The sequence below is a fragment of the Chanos chanos genome, chromosome 14, assembly GCF_902362185.1.
Source record: "Chanos chanos chromosome 14, fChaCha1.1, whole genome shotgun sequence".
Taxonomy (NCBI): domain Eukaryota; kingdom Metazoa; phylum Chordata; class Actinopteri; order Gonorynchiformes; family Chanidae; genus Chanos; species Chanos chanos.
The window spans coordinates 17,695,481-17,711,592 of NC_044508.1; the positions used below are offsets into that span (position 1 = coordinate 17,695,481).

At 41.8% G+C, this 16,112-nt stretch overlaps 3 protein-coding genes across 4 annotated transcripts; 2 read left to right on the top strand and 1 right to left on the bottom strand.

Annotated features, from left to right (window-relative positions):
- Positions 1-255: 255 nt before the first annotated feature.
- Positions 256-1,753, top strand: plaat1 (phospholipase A and acyltransferase 1). Its single transcript, XM_030791656.1, has 4 exons — positions 256-288; positions 611-749; positions 1,044-1,312; positions 1,652-1,753. Exons 1-4 carry the CDS (start codon positions 256-258, stop codon positions 1,751-1,753), a joined length of 543 nt encoding a protein of 180 aa, XP_030647516.1.
- Positions 1,754-3,126: 1,373 nt separating this feature from the next.
- On the top strand, positions 3,127-7,858 carry LOC115827515 (eukaryotic initiation factor 4A-II). 2 transcript variants are annotated; one of them, XM_030791392.1, is made up of 11 exons: positions 3,127-3,183; positions 3,993-4,050; positions 4,152-4,284; positions 4,533-4,672; positions 4,865-5,033; positions 5,151-5,260; positions 5,762-5,905; positions 6,249-6,386; positions 6,487-6,576; positions 6,921-7,000; positions 7,111-7,858. In XM_030791392.1, the coding sequence occupies exons 1-11, from the start codon at positions 3,155-3,157 to the stop codon at positions 7,253-7,255; spliced, it is 1,236 nt and encodes a 411-aa protein (XP_030647252.1). In that variant the 5' UTR covers positions 3,127-3,154; the 3' UTR covers positions 7,256-7,858. The 2 variants fall into 2 exon arrangements, with proteins under 2 accessions (XP_030647252.1, XP_030647253.1); XM_030791393.1 differs by having other exon boundaries at positions 3,155-3,183; positions 4,005-4,050.
- Positions 7,859-8,312: 454 nt separating this feature from the next.
- Positions 8,313-15,733, bottom strand: rfc4 (replication factor C (activator 1) 4). The gene is made up of 11 exons (XM_030791948.1): positions 15,664-15,733; positions 15,294-15,414; positions 14,316-14,394; positions 12,896-12,975; positions 11,862-11,981; positions 11,511-11,654; positions 11,292-11,412; positions 9,044-9,169; positions 8,858-8,938; positions 8,553-8,666; positions 8,313-8,440 (listed from the first exon to the last, which is right to left on the bottom strand). Exons 2-11 carry the CDS (start codon positions 15,404-15,406, stop codon positions 8,345-8,347), a joined length of 1,074 nt encoding a protein of 357 aa, XP_030647808.1. The 5' UTR covers positions 15,407-15,414; positions 15,664-15,733; the 3' UTR covers positions 8,313-8,344.
- Between the last annotated feature and the right edge of the window lie 379 nt (positions 15,734-16,112).

Consider the following 16,112-nt stretch of genomic DNA (forward strand, 5'->3'; position numbering starts at 1 on the left):
GTGTGTGTAGATGTGTGTTACGTTAGCGACCTCTTTTCATTGTCCTTTGATATTCCAGAACTCTCTCGCCAATTTCAAATGGCCTGAAAGTCACCGTCATGATTCTGAATTACATGTGATTATTTTATCTCCCAGAGTTTTTTCAATATGGAGAGAGAGTGTTTAAAGAATGTTATTTAGCGGCACCTTGTCAAAACTAAGTATAACATTTCCATTTTCATTAACATTTCAGAATGTATAGAATTATGATGTGGGATGATGGATAGACAACCTCGGACATTCAACATTGTGAGTTACATTCGTTTCTAAAATAAATTTCAAGTTTTATTTTTTTACAGACTTACTTCAACAGACTGACAGTGATTTAAGGCAACTGATCAAGTTCGGCAGTTTAGCGAACCTATCCTCTTCACCCCCGTAGCTGACAGGGAATGAAAGTGATACATGATATGTGATATATTTAAACTACTGACCTCTGCCTTCCGCACTGGCGTAGTTCTCGAGAGTATAGTGGTATGGTATCAACATATATTGGCTTCTTATGCAATTATCATGAATTATATATTTGTAACTGTCATGTTTTTTTTGTTTGTTTGTTTTGTTTTCTAAGATGGCCTCCAGTCAACCTGATCCCAGTGACTCTGCAGGGGAACCTCAGCCTGGTGACCTCATCGAGATCTTCAGACCAGCTTATCAGCACTGGGCGTTGTATCTAGGTGATGGTTATATCATCAACCTAACACCAGTTGGTCAGTACAGAGTGTCTATTTGGGTGTCTCTTTGATCTTTCTGGCATAAGCAGAGGTGGCAAAAGTAAAAGTATTCTTGCTAAGAAAAAGTACTCTAAGTAGAGTTAAACTCACAACCGTTTTTGTAAACTGTAAGTGAGTGAATATTTTACTCTTACTTAAGTATTTTTCAAGAGGGATATTTTAACTCTACTTAGAGTAATTTCTTTTTTTGGCAAGAATACTTCTTCTTTTGCTTTTGCTACCTCTGACCATAAGTGCTTTTCACTCAACCTTTTTGCGCTTTTCCCTCAGATGAGAGCCAGGCTGCGGCCATGTCCAGCGTAAAGTCAGTCTTCAGTCGCAAGGCGGTTGTCCGCATGCAGCTGCTCAAGGAGGTGGTGGGGGGAGATTCATACCGTGTCAACAACAAATATGATGACAACCACACCCCTCTGCCTGTCTCTGAGATCATTCAGCGAGCTCAAAACCTCATTGACCAGGAGGTTTCTTATGACCTTTTGGGAAGTAACTGTGAACACTTTGTGACACTGCTGCGCTATGGAGAGGGTGTATCAGAGCAGGTCTCTTTTTTCTCTGTTTATTTATGGCTTCTTTTCACATATGATTTTGAACTTAGATTGTTTTCACAGCGGATGTTTCTTGCAGCACCAGAAGTAAACTTTCCTTTTGTCACACGTTATTAACAGTAAAATACATGCAGATCTTTTATTGTTTTGCACAAAGAAATTTATAAAAGTTGTACATGTCTGTGTCTCATAATTCTAGTCACTAAGTCACCCCCCCTCTTCACTCACAATGTAGATCAGGAAATGTCATGCTAATACATAATAATAAACATAAGCTCGTTCAGTGTTGTGGATTTGCATTGTTTTATAATGTCTCTGATGTTGTATTCACAGGCAAGTCGGGCAATAGGGGCAATAAGTTTGGTGACGGCTGCAGCAAGTGCTTTCTCTGTGCTTGGACTGATCAACACCCGCTCCAGAAATAGACCTTTCTAACACCGCAACACAGAGAAGACACACTCTACCTCTGGTCTATGATCTGGGATCAGTAGCCATACTTTTGTCATAGTGGCTAAGATTAGGGAAAACTATTCCATAGCCTGATCTGTGCTCTTTTGCCTGAGGGAGAACTGGAGACCACCAAATCCTTCTTGTATTGAAATGTACTTCTAATTACTTTCTTTACAGGTTACAGTCTATCCGCAGTAACACCACATGCAAAATAAAGATTTGAATTCTTACTGTGAACTACTAATACACTAGTATGTGACTTGCCATAAGTAATGGTGAGCTGTGATCTTTTAAGAAAATTTTTGTAACGAAAGGTGGTGTTTTGACATGGGGTGCATAGATTACAATACATGTACATTATTTGCTTTTCCACACTGACTGAACGGAAACAAACAAGTGTAATTTTTTAAGTAGTTGTCAGCTGTGGAATGATCAGAAAAAGCAGAACTCCTGAAAAGGACTACAGAGCAAGTCAGCTCGGCAGTGAGGGCTTTCTGAAACACATTTGTTGGCATTTGTTGGCTGTGGAGAGGGCTAAATATAGGCTCTAAAAGTCGCTCACATACCCATAAAATGAATAAGTGAATAAATATAATAGGTTTATATTGCGTGCAACTGTTATTATTTTTGTTCCTTTAAACAGACTGAATTTTGAAGCATGAATGAAATTGTATGGTGATATAACTAAGCAATGTTACATTCTTGAAAGCGAGGGAACAAAAAGCCAAAAATAAAACAAAATAAAAAACAAAACCAAAGACTGAAGAGTATGGATTGTTTGTGTTCAATGAGTCCACCCTGAACTTCATTTGAAAAGGTCATTTTCTAGAGCCTCATAACAAAATGTAGGGACCTAGAGTTTATGTTGGCATAGGATGGCCTTTTTATATCATAACTTTACGTATTATTTTGAAATTTAAATTACAACTTGAGTCACTTATTCACTGGCTCAGCTGCAACACCTGCATTTTAGCATCTTATAACAATATATTTTAGATGGCCTTTTTACAAAAGATAAATATTACCATGATACTACATTTCCCATAATGCTGAAGAAGCACTTTCCGATGCCCTTGCATTTAGTGGGTCGAGGGAAACCCCGTAGTAACCAAAAAGACTAATGTGTTTTACTGCAATATCCTTCCGCCAGAAGATATAGTTCATAATGACAAGCGTCAGCAATAAAACTTTTCGTTTTAATAAATTGAGTCGTTTTGCAATGGATAGTTTGTTCCAACGAATATGTCTGTATAAAGGGATGGAACCAGTTTTTGAGTACTGGTGGACATTTTTTGTTCACCGGAAGCTTAAGTGCCGGTTGATTAAAATGTTCTGCGCTTGCAGTGTACTTCCTCTTCAATCGAGCGCTGAAGCATCGGTCGGATCATGTCAAGCGGTTCTGCGGATTTTAACAGGTATGAATGACATAAATGCAAACAAAAACGGAATTTCTGAAACCTCGGTTTACCAAAGGGAGTCTGTCTTTAAGTGTTAATACCTTCGTATGCGGTCATTAATGGGTACAGGGCAATCTGTTATCTACATGGGCTAGCAATGCCTGGTTGGTAAGGTTAGCAGGCTAACAAGCTAACTAACGTTGGGCAGCCAACGTCAGCCAACTACGCAATGTGATGGCAGGAGAAGCCTGAAAGCTGTGGAATTGTGGATAACTTTTCAGATAGTCGGATGGACGTTTGATAAATGTGTAACTAAGTTGATTAGAACCAGAGTGCGGCAATCACTGTAATGTATGGTTGTCTAACGTCGGCCAGCACAGAATTGGTCCTCATCTGTCATCCCCCAGATTAAACTTAAAGTATACAAATGTGACACTCCCCACCTCTGTATACCCCGACTACATGGTACAAGTTGTACCTCTTTGCATTCATGACTGCCACTCTCTAATAAATGAGCTGGGACTGAACCCCGAAAGCCCACTATCGTTACCAGCTTATTTTTCAGACAGCCAGTAATTGTTGTAGAGTAGGTAATAGCACAATGAACTACTTTCACGTATTGTTGTCAACTGAAAACATTCTAGCGACACGAACGACTGTCCGACTAGCGTTACCCATGTAAGTTTGCTTAGTTAGCTGTAGCTGTCAGCTTGGCGGTCGTAAGTCCACACCCCTCATCGTAGCCCCAAGATGAATAGCGTTGGCATCACCAGTGTATGGGTGCTCATTTGGACGTGTCAGCTTATGCATTGATTTCTTTTCACCAGCTCTAGAGACAGAGACCATGGAGGCCCCGAAGGAATGGAGCCTGATGGTGTCATCGAGGTGCGTATACCATAGCGTACTTTGTAAGTTAGTCATGTGTCTGTCTAAAAAGAACGCAAAACATTCGTTTAAATACGTAATTATAACTTTTGTCTTTACAGAGCAACTGGAACGAGATCACAGATAATTTCGATGACATGAATTTGAAAGAAACCCTCTTGAGAGGAATCTATGCTTATGGTTTTGAGAAACCATCAGCTATTCAGCAGAGGGCGATCATTCCATGTATTAAAGGTAAGGAAATGCTTATTAGTTTTTCCTGTTGGGGAAGTTACCTGGTGGCCTTCTCTCTCTAGCTTGTCCCTCAGGACTAACCTGAAATGGGACGGTTACCTTATTTGCCTGTTTCAGCTGTCAGCTTGAAGGAGTTTAACAGTTTTGTGTGGATTTTAGAACAGTATGTGATCTCTACAGGAAGTTTGAGACTCAGAATCATAGCTATATGTTTGTTTGTTTTTTTCCCCCTTCCTTTATCTTCCAAGGATATGATGTCATTGCTCAGGCCCAGTCAGGTACTGGCAAGACAGCTACGTTTGCCATCTCCATCCTGCAGCAGCTGGATATAGAACAAAAAGAGACTCAGGCCCTGGTTCTGGCTCCAACCCGAGAGCTGGCCCAACAGGTAAACCCCTTCAAGAGACCCTCATACGGCAGAATACAATGAGAGTATGCAAGACACATGATGTTGACATAAGACACATGATGTGTAATCATTGACAGGCTTATGTTGTTATTAACCTTTTGCAAAACTGATTTTGGCAGAACCTATGGACTTTTAATGCAGTAGGCATTGAAATGTACGCGTGTGTGTCAGATCCAAAAGGTAATTCTGGCCCTGGGTGACTACATGGGTGCCACCTGCCACGCCTGTATCGGAGGCACAAATGTTCGAAATGAGATGCAGAAGCTCCAAGCTGAGGCGTACCACATAGTAGTGGGGACCCCTGGACGTGTCTTTGACATGCTTAACAGGAGATACCTCTGTGAGTACAAAGAACTGAACATGTAAGCATGGTTTGCATCACTCTGGCAGCATGCCCATGTATTGTACGTTTTAGTCGTAAAAGTGACATTAAGTGTCTTTTCTTTCCTCTGTGCAGCTCCTAAGTGGATCAAGATGTTTGTCTTGGATGAAGCCGATGAAATGCTGAGTCGAGGATTCAAGGATCAGATCTATGAAATCTTTCAAAAATTAAGCACCAACATCCAAGTGAGTGCCTGGAATTTTTTTTTTTTTCTCTCTTCTCTGCCAGCACTTTGAACACAGCAGCTCTTTTATTGTAAAATCCCATGTGATGATCAAGCCGAGGGAGGGTTTACACCTCTGCCCTGTTTTCCTCTGGAGAGAATCAGATCCTCTGTTTCATTTTAATCTTGGGCTCAAACATAGATGATTAACTCATGTCCTCTCTCCTCACAAGGACCAATTTTTAGATGAGTCACACACGCTTACACAGTGTTGGTGGCACAGATTCAAACAATCTGTAGTTTAGCGTGGTAGTGAGTCCAGAGCAGAGTCAGAAACTGCTCTTGACCCAGTCACAGGGCTGAAAAAAAAGGTGCCGTTAATGACACTGCCTTGCATGTTTGTTTATTACTCTAGCAGTCCTCATGATACTGTGGATGGAGCTTTGAGTTGTTTTAGGTGGGCATTGAGGCATTACGAGTTTGCTGACGGGGACGGGGGAACAAAACCCCACATCTTTTGCAGGTAGTGCTTCTCTCGGCCACGATGCCAGCTGACGTGTTGGAGGTGACCAAAAAATTCATGCGAGAGCCCGTTCGCATCCTGGTGAAGAAGGAGGAGCTGACCCTGGAGGGTATCAAGCAGTTCTACATCAATGTTGAACGTGAGGTGAATACCACGGCAACCCCCGTCTGAAACTCAGACCCCTTCTTCTACTGCTCAGACTGTAAGAGAACGAAGAAACAGACAAACTCTCTTCAGACTTAAAAAAAAACAAAAACAAAAAAAAAACAACAACAAAAAACAAACAATAAAGGCCCTGAGATGCAAGGCACACATCAAAGCCTCCGTGGCTGTGTTCTGTTTGTGATGTGAGTACGGGCACACCAAAGAGGAAGAGCAGGACAGGACCGCACTGAAAGCAAGCTTATTGATGGAGTGTCTTTTTTGAGATTAGAGGGTAGCACTCTGGTTAGCATTGACAGATTATTTAACCCTTTTCTGTCTGCAGGAGTGGAAACTGGACACTCTGTGTGACCTGTACGAGACCCTGACAATCACCCAGGCTGTCATCTTCTTGAACACTAGGAGAAAGGTGGACTGGCTCACCGAGAAGATGCACGCACGTGACTTCACCGTCTCCGCTCTGGTAAGACGTCCAGCTTTGTTCACTTTTTCCGAGGTCTTATTTGGCTGACACCGTTTGCACACGGTTTTGTCATTTTTCATGGTGAATTTGGCCTTTGCAGCACGGTGACATGGATCAGAAGGAGAGAGACGTGATCATGAGGGAGTTCCGTTCAGGATCTAGCAGAGTCCTGATCACAACAGATTTGCTGGTAAGTTTCAACTTTGACAGGTAGTGTATACAACACACCTTGAGTGTGGTTTAATAAGCTGGTACTGTAGATGGTTCTTATTAAAATTAAACCGCTGCTTGCTCGGCATTCTCATGCATCTGCAGTTCATGCCATTATCAGAAATGTCCTTTTTAATCTCTTTGGTTGAGCTTTATTTGTTTTTTTTAAAATAAGCTTTGGGTGCTACCACACCGTACAGTCTTAATTTGGTTTCCACCAGGATTCCAGAACGTAACCCCTCACCCCTCTGCCTTTCCGTCAGGTTTACTGTCGGAGATGAACGAAGACCAGTTAGAATTGATTTGAATCCTTTTCCATTGTAGGCTCGTGGCATTGATGTTCAGCAGGTATCTCTAGTCATTAACTATGACCTACCAACCAACCGAGAAAACTACATCCACAGGTATGTGCCCAAACTCTCTGGCACGCTGCTCTCCATATTCTCTTCCTTTGGCTGGCATGCTTTTTTAACGTGGTGCCATGGGTCTGTGCCTCTCTGCCTCCGTTTGACAGAATCGGACGAGGTGGCCGTTTCGGCAGAAAAGGAGTTGCTATTAACTTTGTCACTGAAGAAGACAAGAGGATTTTGCGCGACATTGAGACTTTTTACAATACTACTGTGGAGGAGATGCCTATGAATGTGGCCGATCTGATTTAACTCCCCGGGCTGGTTTTTCTTTTATGCGGTGCTCGCTGTTGCTGAATAAACAGGTGCATTTTGCTTCTTTTACCAGACCACAATTTTGTCCAATCTTGTCTCAATGCTGAAGGCGGATCAGAAACTCAAGGTTTTGCAAACTGAAGCGACTCCGGTCGCGGGTTCTCGTGAGGATTGTCGTAGAGTACGGTCCTCCTCACCGTTAGACTGCTGGGGTGGGAATTATAGATATGGGGTCTTTAAAATTATTCTTTCATAGGTATTTTTTTCCTAGACCAATAAAGGTGTGTGTACTAGATGTTCTCTATCGTTTAATAGTTTACTTGTGGACTAAAAGGTATAAGTGCTGTATCAAGTCTGCCAACTTTGTGAATTTAACATATTTGCAGTTACTGTAGGTTTTGGGTCAGATGGAGCAGCCTTCCAAATTATTTAAGCACTTTCCAGTTAATTTTGTGTCTGTATATAACCTATTTAATCGTGCATAACCAATATATCCAAAAGAAAAAAAACAAAAACCTCTTTTTAAACATGGAGGTTTATAACAAAGCACTTCATCTTGAAATGTATTTGACCCGTTTGAAAAATAAAGAGTAATATGGCGCCTTGTGATTGTTCTCTGAGTCGGAGGTCAGACGGTTGAATGTGGTCAAGGTAAATGACAGTACTTGTATCTTTAAGTCTTTAATGGTGCAGCCTCTTGGGTCACAGTGGCATAAGACTAAAACGGGGATCTGTTAACATACGAAAAACACAAACAGGATGGCTTATCAGCCCTTTTCTGTTTTTTAAATAGTTAAGATGATTATGGGATGGCGGTATAATCAGAGTTTGCTGAAGTGTTGATGGGTGTATGACAACACTTGACTCAATTAACCAAATCAACTAACATCTAAAAGTGATCATCCGCAACCCATACATCTGCGTGTCTAACACAGTGCTCGGAACACAACGTGTATAGCAAACAATGATTTTAATTAGAGAATCTGAAGTTACAAGAACATGGAAAAACAAAGGCAGAAATGGAGCCCTTTTGGATAGTTGCAGTGTGTCTGTGGTCCCATAGAGAAGCTGACTGGTCTGGTCAGTTCAGTCAGTCTGTGCCGCCTGCTGCATGATGACAGAACAGAGACCCATCATCTGCAAGTACTCATCTGCTCCGTCTGCTAAGCACTTGTCAAGTTCCTAGAAGAAACACACACACACACACGGGCAGGAGGTGTTCAGAAATCACTGCTAAGCCCAGATGTCAACAACAGAGCAGTGGTTTTGTGTTTTGTGGTCCCATATCACTCACAGCCATTTTCTCAGCGATGACAGACTTCTGCTTGTCGCTTAGGGTCTCCTGGATGATGACGTCGTGTAACTGGTTAAGAATCTGTGTGGCTGCGTAGCCCTCATCTATCATGTTCTATTTAACAAAACAAAAAGCTTTGTGTCATCTGATGAGTGAAATAAGAGCCTCCACTTACAGCTTGTACAGTGTTCTCTGTGAAGAGCGGTCAGAGTAGATACTGTACCAGCACTATGGAAACTTCAGTGTCTATTGGGAAATAAATCAGGTGTCACTATGTAAGTTAATTAAATCAAGGACCTGCTTACCTTTACAGCAATCTGTAGCTTTTCAAAGGTACTTTTGTAACAAATCTGGAGCAGATTTTCTATCAATTTAGGGGGGACCACCTTAAAAAAAAAGACAACAACATAGAACCCATCAATTCAGTCTGAGACGCTGACATGAGTGTGTTTCAACAGTAGAGTGGCTAATGTTATGAGAGAAAGACTCACCCCTGCGATCTCTATGACGCTGTTCTCTGTGATTTCTTTGTCACTGTTCAGCCTCGCTGCACTCTGTAGGTACGTAATGGCTTTCCTCAGATCACCCTCTGACACTCTGACCAGAGCATCAATCGCCTGGATGAGAGAACGCAGACCATCACGCTCATATAATAATAACAACAGTCTGCTGTCTGCATGGGCAGCCTCATAAAGTCTGCTCCAGACAAATTTAGGACTCGGTTCAAATAAACGTCGGTGCAATAAGTGAACTCGTGAAAGAGCAAGTTCACGCTTGTTGATATGGAAACACATCTGAACAGTTATTTCTTTGTAATGGAAAATTCCACTTTATTTTCCTTGTAGGTCATTTCAGAAGAAGAATATCTAACCAATTTTTCGGTGTGAACATTTAGGAATCCTTGTAGCATGTCTGTACATGATTTTTGCAGGCTGTCTTAAACATCAAAACTAAAACAGGCTGATTTACCCCACATCATGTTAGATTGAACGAGAACATCATTGACCAGTTTACACATCATATACACCATCTTCAACCAGCTTGAACTGGAACTATTTTTTTTTGAACATTAACATTGAACAATAACGTTCATTTGGGAATCCAGAGTTGAAACACTGACCAACCACAATATGGTCAGTCAGTGCCATTGGGAGTGTGCTCTGGACCACAACAAGTAACTGACATTTTTTAAAATAAAATATAATTATAAACAGGGGTACACATAACATTTTTGGTGTGGTTCTCAAAGGAGCACCTAAAGATGTTGCTCGGTGCTCACCTTTTACACCGCATGACGGGGGCGTAGCCAACAGACGGGCCTGGCAGGCCTAGGCCCACCCAAAAGATGCACAGTTAGAATGGAATTATTTAATACTAAAAAATAATAGGTGATTGTTTGTTAAATTGGTTGATAATATAACTAAGATATCATCACAAACGCTCCTGAAATAAAGAAAATGTGATCTAATTTTTTATTTGTATAATGCTTGATGGGTTTGACTGACATTAGTATGTCTGGCTTTGACTTTATAGTTCCAGTAATGTAAACCTTCAACAGGAGGTAGTAGCTGGTTTTCTACCCAACACATTCGTATATTTTAAGCGCATTCATGAAAATTCGCCGAAGGAAATGTCTGTGCCCATCAGCTGTGTTATGCGGATTAAAAATGTACTCTCTCCTCATCGTGGGAGGAATCGCGAACAGCTTCAGGTTTAAAACTCGTCTAGGGCAACTTCAATGGAAATACGTGATAAAATCGCAACAAACCCCTTGTTGATTCGTCTAAACCTGTTTCCATCAACCAGTATCACTTTACCCGATACTAATCACCTCTTCCCAGTGAATACATTTCTTATGCGACTTAAAAGATTTCATGCAAGGTTTAAGCTTGAATTTACATTAAAAAAAATGGAAACCCAGCTAGTGTTGGGACAGCCTTATGTTGTGCATTGTTGTGACAGGGCATGCGTTTAACGCTACTTCTGGTTAAAGTGTGCTTGATGTATAAAACTGTGGCAGTATTTTGTTGTTTTCTATATATTCCATTTCAGTGCAAACAAAGAACGGAAGATCGGACTGGCTTGGTTATTGAGTACGCTACAGTTGCGATACGGGGTGTCTGACCTGTCATTCAGTTCAGCAGTAGGTTATAAAGAATGCAGGCTAGTGACGGGCCGCGAGTCAAAGTCGAGCCTGCTGCACGAAGCTAGTTATAACGTAAGCTAACTACTCGCTAGCAATAACCTTGGTAACTTGGAAAAAAAATACATCCACTTAAATCAAGGACAAAGGCTACAAGTTACACAATTACCAACAGATGATTAACATTAATACGTTTGTCATAATGGCTATCTTACCAGTGATGCATGGAGAGAATATTCTAATGTTTTAGTAGGTAACTGTGTCTCAAAAATGTTGGTATGCAAAAGCGCTACTTATTGTAATAAATACTGTGCATCGTTTATTTTGACCACGCATGCGCTCATCCGCACCACTTATGTGCACCCCTGCATATAAAATCAAATACAGTCCAAGGCACTGATGGAAAAAAACATGTTAAAAGTAGACATCCTAAGGCAGTGTCAAATGACAGAACCAGTCCATATGAGAAAAGGGGGTGGGCTGGCTTTTAAAGGAACATGCAGTTGAACATACACATCAGATTAGCGTACCCCTTTCTGTCGCCAGGAGATGAAGCCTATGTGTGTGAGATATGCCTGCATCAGGGTGATACGTACCTCCTTACTGTACTTAAGGTTCTCCTTCTGACAGATCTCTAGCAGACGCTCTTCTTGAATCTGATTGGCCAGGGGTTTGAATCGGAATTTGGAGCATCGAGACGTCAAGGGCTCGATGATCCTGAAACATCCGACATTTAAAAAGATTCGTTTAAAAAGCTGTGATTTGACTGGGTATCTGTCAGTGTTGGCCCGTGAGGTGCGCTGTGCTCCACCGACCTGCTGACGTAGTTGCAGATGAGGCAAAAGCGAGTGGTGCGAGACTCTTTCTCCATGGTGCGTCTGAGAGCGGCCTGGGCGGCTCCGGTCATGGAGTCAGCTTCATCTAGGATCACGATCTTAAACGGCGGACAGGGTTTTCCACTGGAGACGAGAGAGAGAGAGAGAGAGAGAGAAAAATCGTCTAATCGGTTTATTTTACAGCACGTTGGCTTAAAACCAACTAAAATAAATAATAATAAAAAACATGGGACGAGTGGATGGATGTGTAGGTGAGGTTGATGGTTGGATGAATGAAGAGGAGCTGAATGAGGAAAGAGTAGAGGTTCAAACGCGGACAGTGTGACTCACTCGGGCCGCGTTCCTGCCACAGTAAGCTGGGCGAAGTTTTTCACTTTCTCACGAACCACCTGGATTCCTCTCTCATCAGAGGCGTTCAGCTCCAGAACCCTCTGACGATACAGCTCTGGTCTGCAGGTGTAACACAGGGCAAGAGAGCGTTAATGCAGGACTCAGTCGCATGGCCAAAGATGTCATCGCAATGTTTCTCCATAATTATCAGTCTCACAAATATATATTTGACCCTTGTATAGCCTCAGGAGCATTCTGCTCCGAATGAAACTGTAACACCAAAAAGTTCATTTGGTTTCCAGTATGAAATCATTTTATTACCAGAACCAGCAGGCTAACTTTGACATCAAGGATAACATCAGTCATTTAGCAGAAGAGATATTGCTTTGCTCTTTCTAATTAAATACCTCAAAAATGCCACAAATGTTGTTCTGTTCAGATTTTAGAGACCCATTTCTAACAGCCTGGGTGTGTGCGCCTGTAGAACACACGTGAGCACCTACTCTTGGAGCCTACATGTGGTGACATTACAATGACTGAAAGAGACACTGTAATAAATCTCAAAAGTTTATCATGAGTCTATTAAATCACAAAAACAAACAGCATGGTTTCATCATCCGCTCTGTAATTAGTATGCAGCATACTACAAGTCATTACCAAGATGAGCTCATCACAGCTTGAGGCTTAAACAGTTTCACTTTTGAAGTTGCTCCCCTTCTTAGTGCTCCTTTAAAGGAGGAGCAGGCTGGAGACGATATACCACAGCACTGAGAGAACAGCGCCTTTGAGGCGTAAACCAAGGAACGACCGTCCCTGGCTACCCTCACGGCTAGTTTTTCACAGCTACGGACTAGTTTTGTTCACCATTTGGAAGGGACAGGCATTACACAGACACTCCAGTATGGCGCTGGGGATCTGCTGCAGTCTTTGTGGAACAAGAACTTAAGTAAATAATACTCCACGTTTATGGTGAAAAAGTGGAGGGAAAGCCAGAAACCCGATGGCCGGAGCCCAGACCGTAGACGGGATCTTACCCGTAAAGTTGCCTGGCTGCAGCAAGGATGGTGGACGTCTTTCCTGTCCCCGGTGGGCCATAGAACAGCAGGTTAGGCAGCTGTACAGGCAGAGAGAGAGACAAATTAAAACGCGTATCAATAAAAAGAAGGGTCGATAATAACCGCTGAAAGTTCAGTTATTGACATTTCTGAGTGAACATGGGGGTGGCATTTTGAAAACTGTACGTACTGACACACAGTATTATACAATATAATAACAAACATAACCAAAACAGCTAGCTAGTTCTTCCTTTAAGGACACTGAATGGGCTGTGTTCTGTCTGTTTCATGTAAATGAAGAGTCAATTATGCAAAGGTCTCAAACAGAACAAGACTATTTAGCTCTCAAATCTCAGGAAAGCATAACAACACAACACTACGGGGCCAGATGTCTAGACAGATTAGTTAACAGAGAAGACAGACTTAGTGTTGGCGAGGATAAGAAACTGTGAAGTCGCTGCAGCTCCACACCATGGGGATTTTATTACAGCCATGGCCAGGGAAGGGAGACTCACAAGCCTGGGCAGGACACGGGTCCTGACTATTAATAGACCAATAGAAACCCAATATAGGATAGTCCAGGACAGGTGGGCCAAATCCACCTCTGCATAATCACACTCTCATAATTCTATAAATAATAACAGCAGATCTACAGCAATATCAACTTGCCTACACTGCACCACTCTGCTAGCGAAACGAGAAACTGATGTTTACAAATGGGATACAAATTTAAATGCAGTTTAATCTAGGACAAACTATGTGCTGCTTAGAATTGAATCTGTAAATAAGATATCTAGGAACACACATACAGAGAAGATAACTCAATCCAACCAGCTCAAAGAGACCAAAGAGACACCCTTAGCAGACCGTGCGACCTTTGGTAGACCGTGCGACCCTGAGCAGACGGCGTGACCCTGTGGAGACTGTGTGACCCTGAGCAGACCGCCTGACCCTGAGCAGACTGTGTGACCCTGAGCAGACCGTGTGACCCTGAGCAGACGGCCAGAGCAGACCGTGTGACCCTGTGCAGACCGTGTGACCCTGAGCAGACGGCCAGAGCAGACCGTGTGACCCTGAGCAGACCGCCTGACCCTGAGCAGACCGCCTGACCCTGAGCAGACCGTGTGCCTTTGGCTGCTGATAAGAGCATAGCAGGTATTGTCTAACTGTCCACTCAGTTGCTAAAATCACACATTGGACAGCAGGTGAGCAATAAGTGATAGGACAATGTGAAGGACAATTAATAGGACATTTTTGGGTATAAGAGACAACTCAAAAGAAAAAAACAAAACAAAAACAAAACAAAAAAAAAGTAAAAAAAAAAAAATCATTCAAAGAGCTTGCAGTGACACTACTTTTAGGAGAATTAGATTGCAGGACAATTTCAGAAAATACTCACATCAGCGCCCTCTAGGGATTTCTTTAGTACTGCAACCACCTCCTCCTGAAAGGCAACCTCGTCCACACACTTTGGCCTACTGAAAAAATAGAGTAACAAAACCTTATAAGATTATGTACATAATCCTGACTATTCATTTGTGTGATATCTGTTAAGTAACTGTCATCTTGGTTCACGTCAGTTGCACCAATGACGTCAGGCTGCTTTTGTGTCATTGAAAGTATAACACCAAGTCAAGGTGCTGTCAAGGGGTGCTACCCCATTTCTAACACTCATTTTCAGACTAACTCTCACTATCCTCCCTGGCATTAACACCAGTATTCACCAGTCTAAGAAACAAGGCCAGAAAGACAAAAAGCAAACAGATGTGCACAGTACACATGAAGAGGGTTAACCTAGAAAACATAAATTGAATTCAAGCAGAAAAAGATGAATGGTTAAACTGGTGCAAATATACAAAGGAGGTTTCAATAAATATTACACAATATTATATTACTATATACATACTATAGTACATATAGTGTACTGTATACATTAAACCGGCCTGGACCAATGTTCTTCAAGTAGGTTGGATAAGGAGTAAATTACAATAGTTTAGACTAAGCTGTAAAGCAATGCAACAAACACTGCGGACCAAAGTGGAGGGAACCAAACGTATGTGATGACTCGTGTTGCTCTTGTTGTTGGCTGAGCAAATTAGAAAGCCTACTGAAGAAATGAGTCAAGCATATATGTTAACCTCTTGCTTGGTTTCGGTAAAGTATGCTGATACGTTGCATGGGATCAATGCAACGTGACTATTCAAGAAATACAATACATGGTCTCCGTGCTCATGTCTCCAATACAAACACCTCTGACAGAATACTGAATACTCTGCTCGTGCGACACGCGGTTCAACTAGCTTCATATGAACTTTAAACACACACTAATTATTACTGCACAACGCATACGCATGGATCTATGAGGACGAAAACTTACTATTTCTCTACCCATGGCAATGCCCGCGGCTTCTTTTCTCCGCTAGTTCCAGCTGATTTGTCTTTTTGCGGTTTGACGCTCTGGGTAGATGCTCCTTTCAAAAATGCTTGCATGTTTATTCCTAGGAGACAGATAAGGGATCATTCTACAACTCAGTAACAGACTAAAAATGATGAAAAACTGAACAGGCCAGACAACCACGGACTAACCTTACTATCGGGAGACAGTCATTTCAGAGCTAAAGGTATGAGCGGCTCGTAAAAACACAGAGATATATTGCGAATTCAAACTGCAATGGCAGCAAAATACCGGAGAGAATGAAAATGTTGATCTTTTAGAGACTTTCATACCAAAAAGGTTCAACTCATACCTTAAAACAACGGGAAACCACAGTTGTTAATTGTTGACATTTGCAGCCGCCACAGTTCGGCAGGTTCCCGCCAGTCGCACAAATGACGTACGACTTCCGCCTACGTCCCTTTGCTTGCAGGATCCGTCAAATAATAACAATAAGGCAACTAAATAATATCTGGTGGTATTCTCTTAACGTGTTTCTGCGCATACTGCTAGGATTCTAAATACAACAATTAAACCAATTGCTTCGTACAGATGGAACCTAAACTATTACTATTATTTCACAGTAATTGAATAGTACCTTAAACAGTACTACCCATGTTAATTAAATGTTATAAGAAAGGCGAGGAAAGAAGACGACAAAAAAGAAAGCTGAGATACTTTGCTTTCAATACGTAATCTATGATACGTAATATAATAGCACATTAAAACAACAACACCAACAACGATAATAATAATAATAAT

Bases quoted from the DNA above. Each gene is read 5' to 3' on its own strand.
- plaat1 (XM_030791656.1), top strand. From the start codon at position 256: ATGATGGATAGACAACCTCGGACATTCAACATT. The intron at 750-1,043 runs GTCAGTACAGAG...CTTTTCCCTCAG, and splicing joins CATCAACCTAACACCAGTTG to ATGAGAGCCAGGCTGCGGCC. The intron at 1,313-1,651 runs GTCTCTTTTTTC...TTGTATTCACAG, and splicing joins GAGAGGGTGTATCAGAGCAG to GCAAGTCGGGCAATAGGGGC.
- LOC115827515 (XM_030791392.1), top strand. From the start codon at position 3,155: ATGTCAAGCGGTTCTGCGGATTTTAACAG. The intron at 3,184-3,992 runs GTATGAATGACA...TCTTTTCACCAG, and splicing joins GGTTCTGCGGATTTTAACAG to CTCTAGAGACAGAGACCATG. The intron at 4,673-4,864 runs GTAAACCCCTTC...CGTGTGTGTCAG, and splicing joins CCCGAGAGCTGGCCCAACAG to ATCCAAAAGGTAATTCTGGC.
- rfc4 (XM_030791948.1), bottom strand. From the start codon at position 15,406: ATGCAAGCATTTTTGAAAGGAGCATCTACCCAGAGCGTCAAACCGCAA. The intron at 11,413-11,510 runs GTCGGTGGAGCA...CGGATGTTTCAG, and splicing joins ATCTGCAACTACGTCAGCAG to GATCATCGAGCCCTTGACGT. The intron at 9,170-11,291 runs GTACGTATCACC...TCTCTCATCCAG, and splicing joins ACCTTAAGTACAGTAAGGAG to GCGATTGATGCTCTGGTCAG.